Raw genomic sequence first — 12,952 nt, 5'->3', positions numbered from 1 at the left:
TCAGGAATGATTGCCTTCAAATTGTTTGGAAATACCTTTATAAATCCTTTCTAAGCTGATGGGCAGCAGCAATTGTTTCTTTCAGATCACTGTTCTTCTTTGGCATTGTGTTATCTGGATGAGAAAACAGCCAAAACATCTGCTTTACTAGAGGTGCTTGCCCTCGTTGACGATCAGTCTAATGAGATGGTGTAATTAATATGTCATGTGTTGTAGCTGTGGTTTATCAGAAGCGAGATAAGGTAAATAGAAAATATTACTTAAAGTGGCATTTCTCATTATAAATCGTTTATTGTTTTAGTCAGTGATGTATACAGTACTTTACTTTTAGTGACAACTATTTTCTATTTCACAACTATTTTCTGGCATGTGTATAAAAACGTACAAATAGATAAAAACTACAACCAATGATCCTTTGAAAAAAGAAAAGATGCACCCCTTTTTCTTTAGAGGGTGCTAGAGTTTTAAAAGTGAGTCCATTGTATTCTGAGGGGCGGATGCTAACTTCTGTGGCGATAAGAAGAACCGTTTGTTTCCCCGGTTTAAAATATATGGTTTCTTCCAATTTTGACTTCTGTTAGCAGGAAATCTTCTAAAATCTCTGAAGCCACTGCAGTGCAACTCTAAATGTAGCCTGGCAAGCCCCCCTCATCCGAACAAGGCTGTTAACGGCAAATGATTGTACCGTCACGTGGATCTGTTTACGTCTTGAGTCACTTCCGGAAAAACTGACGATTGACAGGTGCTTTATCCAATCAGAAGCTGGAAGTAGAGTAGCGGAAGTGTGCGCTATCGCTTGAAAGAAGAAGCTAGCTGAGGGATTAAACTGTTTACGGTCGGGTTTTTTAACCCTCCGCTCTAACGGAATGTAGTATATCAAAACCTTGAACTTGCATATGTATCTTTACACAGCTTACAGTAGAGGAAAGCTATGTCGCTGTCAGCAGCTCAGTTCCTGGACGAGATAAACGCGCAAGCAGAAATAAAGGTAAACACCCGGGAGAAGCGGACTAGCCACCCATGCTAACCTAATGCTAAGCATTGTAGAGGGACGCTCTGTTTTTGTAGCTAGCTGCACACCTTTTAGGGTGTCCTCCCTGATTTATTTATGTACACAGCTACATCCGCAAAAAGCGTTTCTATTTTAAAGTGCTTGACATTACCGCTGTCATTATCGTGGGAGGAACTGTCTTGTGTGTAAAGGGTATAATTATTCCCTGGGGGTTGGTTAAACTGTTTTCTGATGTGTCGCTGAAAAAATTGGGGAGTGTGTTTCCTCATGTCACTCATGTCAGGCACACTAATAATTAAATATGTCCACCTTGCCGTCATTGCACGAGGTTTTTCCGTAAAATGCTGCTGTCATTTGATGTTTAGTCATCATGTGCAGGTCCCCGCGATGTTGCTTTCACTTCCCCTTTGAGCTTTTTTTAGTTATTAAGAAAGAAAACTACTATTTTACTCCGGTTTAGTCTTTTTTTTTTCTGGCTATGCTGCCACAGTTTTCACCTTACTTGCTAATAATTTGTTGGATTTGGATCTAATAGTTGTAAGCAGCTGTTGTCGTTGAGAATGCAGACTGGTAAGAAAGCATGTTTGAACATTTTTTTCTTTGGATTAATCGATAGCTCTATCACGTTGTGCAAATAAACCTTAGTGTTGGGTTACAAGTTTATGTTGTACTGTATGTACCGCCATAGCTCATCTTTTCTATGCATCACTGAGATAGGCGGCTTTAAGTCTGTATGGCATGGATCATTAAATAATAATGCATAAAATTATTTACCTTGTGAATTCATTAGGTGTAATGGCTAATTTTAAAACACATCGTGTTGGGTGGAGTCCTCAGAGATCCAGGACTAGACCCAGGACCAGGGCACAGTGTGATGACAGCAAAAATATCATGTCATATTTTTATTTCATCTTGATGGATGAAATTCTTGGAGTGGATTTAAGCGACTTTTCTTCTGGCCAGCGAAAGCTGGCCACAAAGTTATGAGGCTTAGTATCTCTCTGCATCACACCACTTTATTGATAGAATATCCTCCACAAACCATGCTCTCAGTTATACCTAATACAGGTGACGGAAGTAGGATTTGACTTCAGTGTGCAGCTGTGGGTGTGTTTGGTCTTCACACATTCAACCTTGATTGCCATCTCCTCACCGTTGGCATGTTGGTGCGGATTCCCAACTCTCAACTCCATGGCTTCACCTTTGTCACCTGTGTTAGGTTTGTGTGAGAGCTCAGTTTGTGGAGGTTTCTCATGGGATGGTTGTCAGTCAGACAGAATGATGGAAGCGGATTCTGGCAGCTCTTGTAACCCCAGCTCTTAGCTCAGTCTTTAGTTGCATTCCTTGTTAATCCTTTAACACCCAAGTATCACACATGCTGCCTGGAGTTATTTTGTAAGTTTGGCTGTAAAATGAAAAAGTAATTATCATCATTCAGGAACCATTTGAATTTCCTCTCTAGCCCAATGTGGTTGAGGGGTTATGATAGTGATATTTATATTTAGATTTCTTCATACATTCTTATATAGTTCTATATTGTGTATTGTGTATTTTGTTGTACAGTTATTTTATTTTCAACTTTAATTTATATATTTTATCTTATTCTTCCCAGTTAAATTTACCCTTCATTCTAATTTGTGTTGTACAGTTATTTCATTTTTAACCTTAATTTATATTTTATTCCTTCCTAGTTAAATTTACCCTTTTTAATTTTTCATATTTATTTCCTATCTTATTCATAGCCTTTCCTTTTTTGTTTTCTTTAGGTCACGAGCAGTTGTCCAAGCATTTCACTACATATCGTACTGTGTATGACTGTGTACGTGACAAATAAAATTTGAATTTGAATTTGAATTTGTGAAGTACACACGGTAAACTGCTGCAGAGCTGATTTTTCTGTGTGTAGACAGCAGTACCATGTGAATGCTTTGTGCTACCGTGACACAACGTTGATGGTCACTGTAGTGGCTATATTAATTTCTTAAAGTTCTCTCTTTCTCTTATATTTAATAATATACCACACTACAGACAGACAAGCGCTTGTTTCTATGTGTTTAGCAACAACAACGGTAACACCATCGCGTGTCCGCTTGTTTATGTTTCACGTAAACCTTTCACAATAAAGCTCAAGATCCTGTTGAGACTTTTCAAAATAAACTGAATCACTTGAAAGAGCAGATTATTTACGGATGAGAAGTAAAAAAGAGCCACCAGGTGCTAAAAAATAAACCTTAGACTCAAACGTTAGAATAGGCTTTCTAACGTTTGAGAAAGAAAACGGCAGCCGTTAAAACTTATGTCTAAAAATGTATCGTTTCATGCATCGGTTAAAAAACTCGACTCCAGCTACATGACGCACAGCTGGAAACACTTCCCGCAAGTCGAGCTGCCCGAGATTCACAGAATTTACAGAAAATGTTACATTTTTGTGATTTATATCGTTATCGGACGATAGAATTCTTATATCGGGATATGAGATTTTGGTCATATCGCACAGCCCTACTTGTAAAGTGGGCTCACTGGTGGACACACTGGTCCTGGGTGGCAGAGCAGAATATCTACCGAATGAAAGTCAGTGGATCGATCCCTGACTTCTTCAGTCCACATGCTGAAGTAACCTTGGGCGAGATGCTGAATCTCATGTTGCATCCACTGGAGCGTATGTGAATGTTAGAAAGCTCTTAGGCATAGATGTAAGTGGTGTATGAATGTGTGTGTGATTGGGTGAATGACAATTGTAGTAGAAACCTCTTTAGGTCCTCAGCTGGGTAGAAAGATGCTATGTAAGTACAGGTACATTCCTGATTTAATATTAAGTGGATAGAAGAAACTGAATTTTTAATTAATGTAAAATTTTAAATAGTTTTTTGCTTTTTTTGTGTGAACAAAAGAATCTATTCTTTTCAAGACTTGCATAGTAAAGGGGATTTATTATGCCTCTTTCTAGCTCTATATACACATTTCATGGACTCCACTAGAGGAGCTCTGCAAGTCATCGTAAACTAGGTTTTCATGCAGGCTTTGAGTATTCAGAGCTTGCGCCTCACGGGGATTACTTTACTTATGCTAACCTCATTATTTGAAATAGTCTTTAAAGAAAACATCTCATATTATATCTGTCTATCTAGCTCTCTAAAAGAGAACAAGACAAACTCGTAATGAGTCCTGATTGGCTGGAAACAGTTACTTAAGTAAAGGCGAAGCCATAGAGAAAGTACCTAAAGTTTCAGATCTCTCTGATTAAAAGTACTTTTGTTTTGAGATTGTTTGACTTGGCTGAGGGCATCAGGCTCTGCCCTCACAAAGCAACATGCTGTACTTGAGGTGCTCAGTAAAACCTTGTTTTGTGGGAAACGGCAGCAGCATTAGCAGGACAGTAGGGAAAGTTACATAACAGCACTTTTGTTTCACACAAATGTGATCAGAGCTCAGAAGTAAACAATTTAAAGTGACTGTGCAGATTGGACGGCTAAGATGGGCGTGATTCATGATTAAATCCACAATAGTTTGTTTGTAGCTCAGATTGAAAGAAGATTCGCCTGTTATTTGTACAAGCAGATATTTTTATGTACATTTAAATCACTAATTTTAGGAAACGAAAAAGAGAACGTTGTTATTATTATTAAAGTCACTTTGTATTTCCAGATTATAATGATTAAAAGAAGTTTACTTCGAGGCAAAAATGCTACAAGTCTCAAGTTTACATATAGTACCTTAATAATAAGTGAGAACTGGTGTTGCTAAAGCTGTTAGTGCCCATCTGTACCCAGCATCGCTACTACAGTAATCTAGATAAACTAGACATGTGGCATTAGTCTGTCAGTGCATTACATCTTAAGCATACACGTAAGATCAAAAGTTCACATCGCATACACATCCTTCTGACTCACACGCTCTTCCTGTATTAATCTGATTAGAAAACATTTTCTCTGAAAGGCTCACAGTAAACTCGAAACTCCTCATGAACTGCTCTTCCAATTTGGCAATAATACCTAAGCTTGGAAGGCCTTCAGCTCTTAGTTTCTCCTGACCAAATCACATGCTCCCCTCCACTTTGCGACCTTGATCCCTTTTAGCTCTGATGTTTGGGATGAAGCTCACTAAAAGAAAACAACATGATATTCTAATATTGACTTGCAGCGATAATCTAATGAAAATTTGCTCCAGCAGCAACCTGAAAGTCATGCTTTTTGTCTTTGTTTGCCCCCCAATAAGGGTCCCTCCCAGCATCCAAAAGGAAAAAAAAAAGATTTTCTGATACTAAACCTGGGATTTATACCCTGCTCACACTTGTCTGTAAAGTTTATTAATAAGAGCAATGAAAGGAGACACAGGGGAGGTGCTACAGTTGATAAGTTGTCTTTTTTTCCTTGACAAAAACATTAAGTGTATGATTCTTCAAAATTAACAGATATTACACAAAATTACACTCAGATTCAAAATGAATGCTTTGTTGTTTACCGGATGTACTAGAAATGGAGTAAGGCTACACTCAGGCAGAGGCTTATACATTATGCTTATGCATTGCTGCAGCAATCTCGAAGCATTAGAAAGCGTCATCAAACAGTCTAATATGTCGATGGATGAAACCTGACAGGCACTGTAGCTCATGTGTTTGACAAACCTGATACTTGGCCACTTTGAACTCTGCTGTGGACTAAATTATGGGGGGGAAAAAAGCATTTTGAAGTTAAGAAAGCAGCGTCTGGTTTAGTTGTTGGCTTTCAGTGTTATTAAAGGATTGACTTGTGAACATATATCAAAGACTTGTCTGCTGATCTGTCAGTTCTCTTCTAAGAGAACAACCTGATTCCTAGAAGGTCTTTGGACATTAAGAGGGTCTAGTTTCTACGAACTGTCTAAACCCTGGAATAAACTTTATTCCCTGCTTTATTTATTTTGTCTTCTGGCTGTAAGCATTTTCAGATCCATATTTTTGTTCTATAGGCCTCTATAGACCTAGAGGCCTTTTATAAAGCTTCCTGTTGACCTAATAGAAGATTTCATCGTATTGGGGGAAGGGTGTAAAATTCAGAGAGATATAATAATCAACCAGCAATATTCTTACATCAGTCCACTGTGCTGTAGTTCATACAAAGGCTATCACCTCATTCAAATCAGTGTGTTGTTTACTTCTGAGTAGACCCGATTCACAAAGTTTCTTTAAAGACTGGGTGCTTATGATAATGTGGTGATACTGAGCTAAAATCACAAATATTTTTTGCTAAGTCCATTTAAAAAGTATAATTTAATTAGGTCATCTAATATTGGCATGGTGGACAGTAAACCTTATGTGTGAAGCGCTGAGTTTCCTTGACAAAAAAATGCCATTTTCCGAGTTATTCCTGGCAAATTTGCCATTTTTCTGAAATTTGCTATGAAGCTGTTGGTGTTTAGGCTTTTAAAATGGGTCTAAGTGTACACCAATGTCGTTTCCAGGTGTGACCACAACAGTTGGCGTTTCGGGGTCCAGCTACAGGCCAGCGTGCGTGGTCATTTGTGTGCCTGCTTCGTGTTGTTATAAGTGAGTGGCTTAGCAGCTGGGGGTTGCAAAGTGATGCCAAGATGCTGCTGTCCCTGGGAATGCTGATGCTGTCGGCCACACAGATTTACACCATCTTCACCGTTCAGCTCTTCGCCTTCCTCAACCTGCTGCCCGTGGAAGCCGACATCACTGCTGTAAGTAATCCTTTACACAAATGCATTTAGAAGACCAGTTATGCTTCTTAAAGGAAAACGTTAGATTAAGAAACTAAACCTGCCTCTTTATGTTTTCATAAGTGTCTTGAACTGCTGGTGAATTAGTTTTCCTTTCTTTCAGTTCTCATTTGACAACAAAACGGACACCTTTGATGATTTGCCCGCAAGGTTTGGCTACCGGCTCCCCAGCGATGGACTTAAGGTGAGTGCAAAAAGGCACCAGGTTTGTTTTTATGACTTCTGGCTTAGATGTTTGCTGGGAATTTTTCACTTTACAGCTCCATTGGATTAAAGTTTAAACAGCTTAGATGCAAAGTTCCCAAACTCGAGGAAAACTATTTTACATGTCCCGAAATCTGAGCAAAGTAAAGATTGTTACATGTACAGTCAGAACAAAACCTGGTTGTACAAAACGTGTTGATGCATGTGACAGAAAAAACCTTTTAAATGCGTGTAATCTTTAATGCTTCTAAAATTGCATTAACATGACTAAGTTTATGAAAACAGTGGAAATATCAATAGAAAACAAAATAGTTGCCAACATGAAAAGGCTGATTTTTATAAAACGTGCAACTCTGCTACAGAGACGTACAGATCACACCCCAGATGGGCTCAAATGAAGAGCTGTTAAGATTTAATTATATGTGGTGAAGGTGCTGTTAACCATTGTTGCTTAGTGTTGTTGTGAGGCTTCTGTATGACACTGTGCAACCAGCAGTCCTCTCAGTGGCTCTCCTACCAAGCTCACAAACAGAAGGGGTGATTCATGTCTGCTGCCTAAGCGGGTTATTGTGGTGCTTCCCACAGTGAAGAGCTCGCTTGTTGTTATCGTACAAAGGCTTTTCACACCAGACCAAGCTGATATTGACATGCTTTGTGCCTTGTTTCGTATTTTCTGTTTAATGCCCGAGTTAAATGATCTCTACTCAGTCGTATGTATTGATCACACTTATCTGAATTTAAGAGCACCATAACATGAAATGATTCTTGTAGGATTGCAACAACTTGAATATGAACTTGGCTAGTTGGGCGAGGCATACAGCCACGTGTTTGTAATTTGGCTTTCTTTTACCACCACATCCTTCCTTTTAACACGCATACAGTGCACCTTTGCACTTGGTGTTTGGTGTAAAACTGTTAGAGCCATTTATATACAAGCCTGACCTGTATTAAGCAACTGGAAATTATTACTTATTAAAATTCTTGCAATGGGGTCGTAGACTGCAGTGTCACCTCCAAAGTTCCTTCTGAATGCATACTGCCGTTACTTGCAGTGTTTGTTAAGAACTTGTTAGACCGTAAGACTCTTGCTCCTCTGCAATGCCAATAAAAACCTTTGGCATCACAAGGCAACAGAAGCTTGTTTCCAGAGGATTCCCCCTTGGGGCTGGACGAGGCTTCAAACAGAGCCTTCGCTGTTTCCACTTGCACAGCGTGGGCTGTTTACAGTCTCGATGCAAAGCTACTGCAAACATAGCTGTACCCACCGTGCAGGGTGACATAGAGGTGGGGTTAATGTGCAGCACGACAGAAAAGTTCTGTGAGATTTGAGGATGCAGAAACTGGTGAAGGTTTGATTTTTCCTTTTAATGCTAGTGGAGTCAAAACATTTCATTCAATAATTCAATTCAATAAAACTTTATTGAGGGGTTTGAACAGCCGGTTCCGCTTCCTTAATTCTTCGATAAGCCAGGGCCAAGCCAGCTCGATCAGCAAGAACCTGTTATCATGGTTCTGAATAGGTAGATATCTTCAGCACTCAGGCTCACCCGAGCCCAGACTTCTCGTTGAGAAGGGGTGTCAATTGCATTCAGAGACCAGTTGATCAAATCCATAATTGTCTTTTAGGTTTTAGAGAACAGACTGTGAGAGAGTGTTCCAGGGAACAGTAATACAAAAAACACGAGACTAGACAAGGACATAAGAGGCTAAGCAGGGAAGCTAAGGGAGAGGAGGAGGAGAGGAGAAAAGTGCAACCGCCTTCGTCAAGAGCAAGAGCAGAGCACGTGTATACATTCAAAGGTAAATGTATACATGTTTTGCACAAATACTTTTTTACTTGGTGATTTTAAGTTGTTTTTATGCCTTTTCTGCTGTAGACAGTCGTCGGCAGAGGTTTATGTTGTCTGATTCTCCATCCGTCCCATACCAGTGAATATTATACATCGGGATCACTCTGAGGGAATTTTTTGAAATTTGGTTATATTGATTACACTGGTTAGATTTCAAGTTTAAGTTCATTCTGACACAATGAAACATGTTTTGTTTTGTTAGCAAAACTCAAATTTTTAAGTGAATTTGACAAAGTTTTCACAGATTAAAGAATTTTACACCGGGTACCTTGCTGATGCAACCGCCAAGAGCTTTATGTCTCCTCCTGGAATGTGTAAACACTCCACTGTCTGATTGGTTAAAATGATGGCAGACATTGTATAGAAGAACACCCACTGAAACAATTTTAGTTTTAAATCTTTGGGAGAACTTTGCAACAGCAGAAATGGAAATGAAAGAATTACTTCGAGGAACAGGAAGCTCGACAAACTTCTTCTTTTTTTTTTTCTCATCGGGTTTTGACACATTTGATTGAAGATTCTATATTTCCTCTTTTTTAATGTCCCGTGACAACAGAAAGTGCCCGAAGGCGTTTGGAAATTGCAGCTGGATGTTGAGATTTGATTCTGTCCGGTCTTTGGTGATGACATTTTATATCTGAGAGATCAACGTTCACGTCTGGTCAGACCTGGATTAGAAGTGCAAGGTGACTGGTTGGCAGCAGCTTACGATTAGTTGTGATATTATTGCCGACACGAGCAATTACAATACCATTTGGCAACTTCATGTGATGTGAAGTGAAGTATTATACAAAGTTCACCATCATGGAAAGTTTTAGTCTTTATCAGCTCTGCAGGTGATTCTGGAAGGAATCATCTGGGTACTGCGACCTCCTATTTATTTATTTATTTATTTTTTAAGACAACAATAAATCCAACTTGAAATAACTGCCCCCCCTCCTCCCCCCTTTTTCCTTTATGCAGTTGAGTTATTTGCATACCACCGCAGTTTCAGATGTTTTGTTTTCATTCCTTTTTTCATTTTATTTTATTTTTTTTCACCCACTTTCATTTCCCCAATCCGAGCCTGGTCAGTAGTCACAGTTTCACCTCGCTAAAGTTTACTCTGGAAAGTCCGCGGTTTGGCTCATGCAGCAGCAGATGGTGACCGACTACAACTACGCCTGGCGTTGTTGTTGCTAAATGATCCTCAGGCACCCGTTTAAAAATAAACAGCTTTCTATTATTTAAATGGGTCTAATGCTGCATTCAAAGACTAATTGGAAAAAAAAATAGTCAAAAACCTAAAAAAAACTTATCGGTATTTGTTTAGATTTCTTTTTTTAAACTACAAATACAGCGCAATATATCATTACTGTAGTACATGTAGCACATAGTGATTACTGTACTATAGCTCAGTTTGCTTGTTAAACCACAGTAGAGAGAAGGCAGGAAAGCCGAGAGGACGACCAGGGAATGATCTCAGGTCAGATTCAGACCTGAGCCTTACAGCACATGGGTTGCACCAGATAGTTCTAATTATTGTTTGTGTCTGGATGACTTAATCAAGTTTTATACTCTTTCTGTGTGTGATGAGTAACTTTGTGCCTATTGCCTAACCAGGCCATAAATGGATCTGACCAGTCAGACCACTGCGTTTGACAACGAGTGCGCTCATAGCTCAAAATACAGCCTGGTACTGAATATACAATGATATGGAAAAAGGGTTATTTTACTATTTTACCTCAGTCGCAGCTAGAAGCTGCTCTGGGTTGATTTCTCTGCCTCCTCAGATGTGATCTCAAGAAGTTAATGAACCCAGAATCTCTTCTGTTCTGTCTAATTCTGGGACATACACATTTCCTCAGTAAAATGTGACCCAGAAACATACCACTTTTTTTTTTTTAAACATATGTACACTGCAGCTGCACTGCGTCAGCGTTATTTCTGTACAGGATGAGTGCAATAAGTTTCAGTAAGATTGTCCCAAAACCAAAATGTAACACTAAACAGGGTGAAGTCAGTGTCTGTCTGAATAAAAGCAAGCTCTCACTCAGACAGCATGACAAGCTCGCTGGCCATGCATGAGGTCGGGTTTTGAAGTGCTTTATGCAGGTGAACTAATAATAATCATCATATCTGAGAGTGGAATCACACAGGTTTTAATCTGCTTACAGAAAGCCTCGGTCGAGCGAGTTATTAATTGCTTTGTTTCTATCTCTCTCAACCCCGAGCAAAGCTGCAAACAAGCCCTGTGGTGAGATTTACACTGACGGGATTAAGTGTAATCACTGTGCAATCATTTGAAAGAGTTGGCTTGGCTCTTGAATTCTGCAACAACACAAAGTCCCACAGTTTGTTGGCCCTTAGGCACTCTGTTAGCACTCTCTGCAGTTGTTTGTACTCTAGTCAGTAGGAGAAGAAATTAAATCGTTTTCTGATCCTATTTAACGCTGACTCTCTTTAAATGTAATTATCAGTTTTATTTTGGAGAGCGCTACTCCACTAACAGGTTTTATTAATTATTAGCCTTTATTTGAAGCGAGATTTAAAGAAAATGCTTTGCTGGGTTAATTGCTACTACCGCAGCAGCTCTGCAGTCCCACCTCTTCTTTGTGTTCTTTGTGACATTCGCAGCTGGTTAGTTGTGCAAAAGTGCTTGTAAGAATATTTGAACCACTGCATTCTTTCCATCATAATCATGTTAAATGAGTTGTCCTCAGATGGTGCTTCTTCCACATGTGGTTTTCTTGCTATGATGAGCTAAAAAAACTGTTACGGAATAAATTAGTGCTTTTTAAGAGTTACTTTTAAAATTTCTTTTATCTATAATGTGTTTACCCTTTTTTCACATCTCTGGAAGCATCACAGCTGAGGTGCACTGTCTTTATTATTATTATTTAAAAAAAATGCCTAGATGTTGATTTAGTTAGACTTTAAGGTGATATCGTCTACTGGTTAAGTGCGGTCTTGTTGCACAAGCTGAACATTTGTGTCATCTCGGTTTGTATTTTCAGGATCCACCCCCAGGTATTTCCTGTTTCCTCCCCGGCTCCTGTCTCTGCATTCTGCAGTACTTGCAGATGTTTTGGGGGTCTTTTTTAAATTGCTTTTTATGTACAACAGAGGGCGCTCTTGCCACTGGTTTCAGGAGTCAGGAGGAATGTGAGGCAGTAGCACAGTGATGTCATTTAACAGCAAGGCTGGGCTGCGCTGGAGGCACCCAGAGGTGACGACAATGTGGGAAGCGGGTGATTCCTCACGTTCCTCCGGTCTGTGATATATCAGAGAGCTCCCTGGTCTTTGAATTTGATCTTCCCATTAATGTTAAACTAAAACCAGACACTGCCTTTAGTCAGCATCTTTCTCTTCCGTGCTGTCGTTAACTTCCAGCTGATTTGTTGGCATTTCCCGTGTTGAGTTCAGCCGGTGTTCTGGAGGCACAGAGGTGTGGCAGCTGGCAAGATGTGCACAAAGAATATCAGTTTCCTGCTGGTTGAAACTGGCCTTATGTGTGTGGTAGAAAGTGCTGACTCTCTTTGATATACTGGGCTGGCTTTGTATATGTGAGAGAGAGAAACACAGAGCGATGGAAGTGAAGGCAGAGTCCCAAAGTCCCACAGCAGCTCACACTTCCTGTCTACCACCCTGCCTTAGACACACACACACACACACACACACACACACACACACACACACACTGGTGTTAGTTACACTTCCATTAAAGCGGCAGAGGTTTTTGAAATAGCTCTCCTCGTGTTGATTTCTTCTCCGTGCATCTCATCTGGTTCTTTGCTTAGTCACTTCTATTTTTGTCTCCATTCAAATTTTTTTTCTGGTTTTCCTATTTTGTCCGCAGCTATCTTTTGTGTCTTTTGCTGTCTGTGCTTTTGTACATCTTTTATCACTCCCAGGCTTTCTCTTTCTTCTCACTATCTTCTTCTCGTCCGTCACTTCAAAGCTGTTGTTGGCTATGTTACTAAGGCAGGAAGCAGCAGCAGAGAAGAAGAAAGAGGATCAGATTTTTGAGACAGTCTGAGAACAACAGCATCCTTGATATGTAGCTGACTGTAATATGTATGTGTCTTCATTCCAGTGGAAAGTTCTGCATTCATTATACATGCATCACAATGTCACATGAATATGGTGCATGTAGGGGTTGCGAACCAATGTTGCAAACCAGCAATTT

At 39.7% G+C, this 12,952-nt stretch overlaps 1 protein-coding gene across 1 annotated transcript in view; it reads left to right on the top strand.

Annotated features, from left to right (window-relative positions):
* The first annotated feature begins 759 nt into the window (after window positions 1-759).
* Window positions 760-12,952, top strand: part of rnf13 (ring finger protein 13) — a 40,358-nt gene continuing 28,165 nt past the window's right edge. Inside the window, exons 1-3 of the mRNA XM_085433244.1 lie at window positions 760-988; window positions 6,452-6,691; window positions 6,834-6,914. Coding sequence (XP_085289370.1) covers window positions 6,578-6,691; window positions 6,834-6,914 — 195 coding nt within the window. The 5' untranslated portion in view covers window positions 760-988; window positions 6,452-6,577. The remainder of the gene's footprint in view (window positions 989-6,451; window positions 6,692-6,833; window positions 6,915-12,952) is intronic.

This window comes from Copadichromis virginalis, linkage group LG15 (assembly GCF_057382275.1).
Source record: "Copadichromis virginalis isolate Kocher_CV1m ecotype Utaka linkage group LG15, C_Virginalis_male_GT1.1, whole genome shotgun sequence".
In the NCBI taxonomy this organism is placed as follows: domain Eukaryota; kingdom Metazoa; phylum Chordata; class Actinopteri; order Cichliformes; family Cichlidae; genus Copadichromis; species Copadichromis virginalis.
This window is presented reverse-complemented; position numbering and strand designations above follow the sequence as displayed.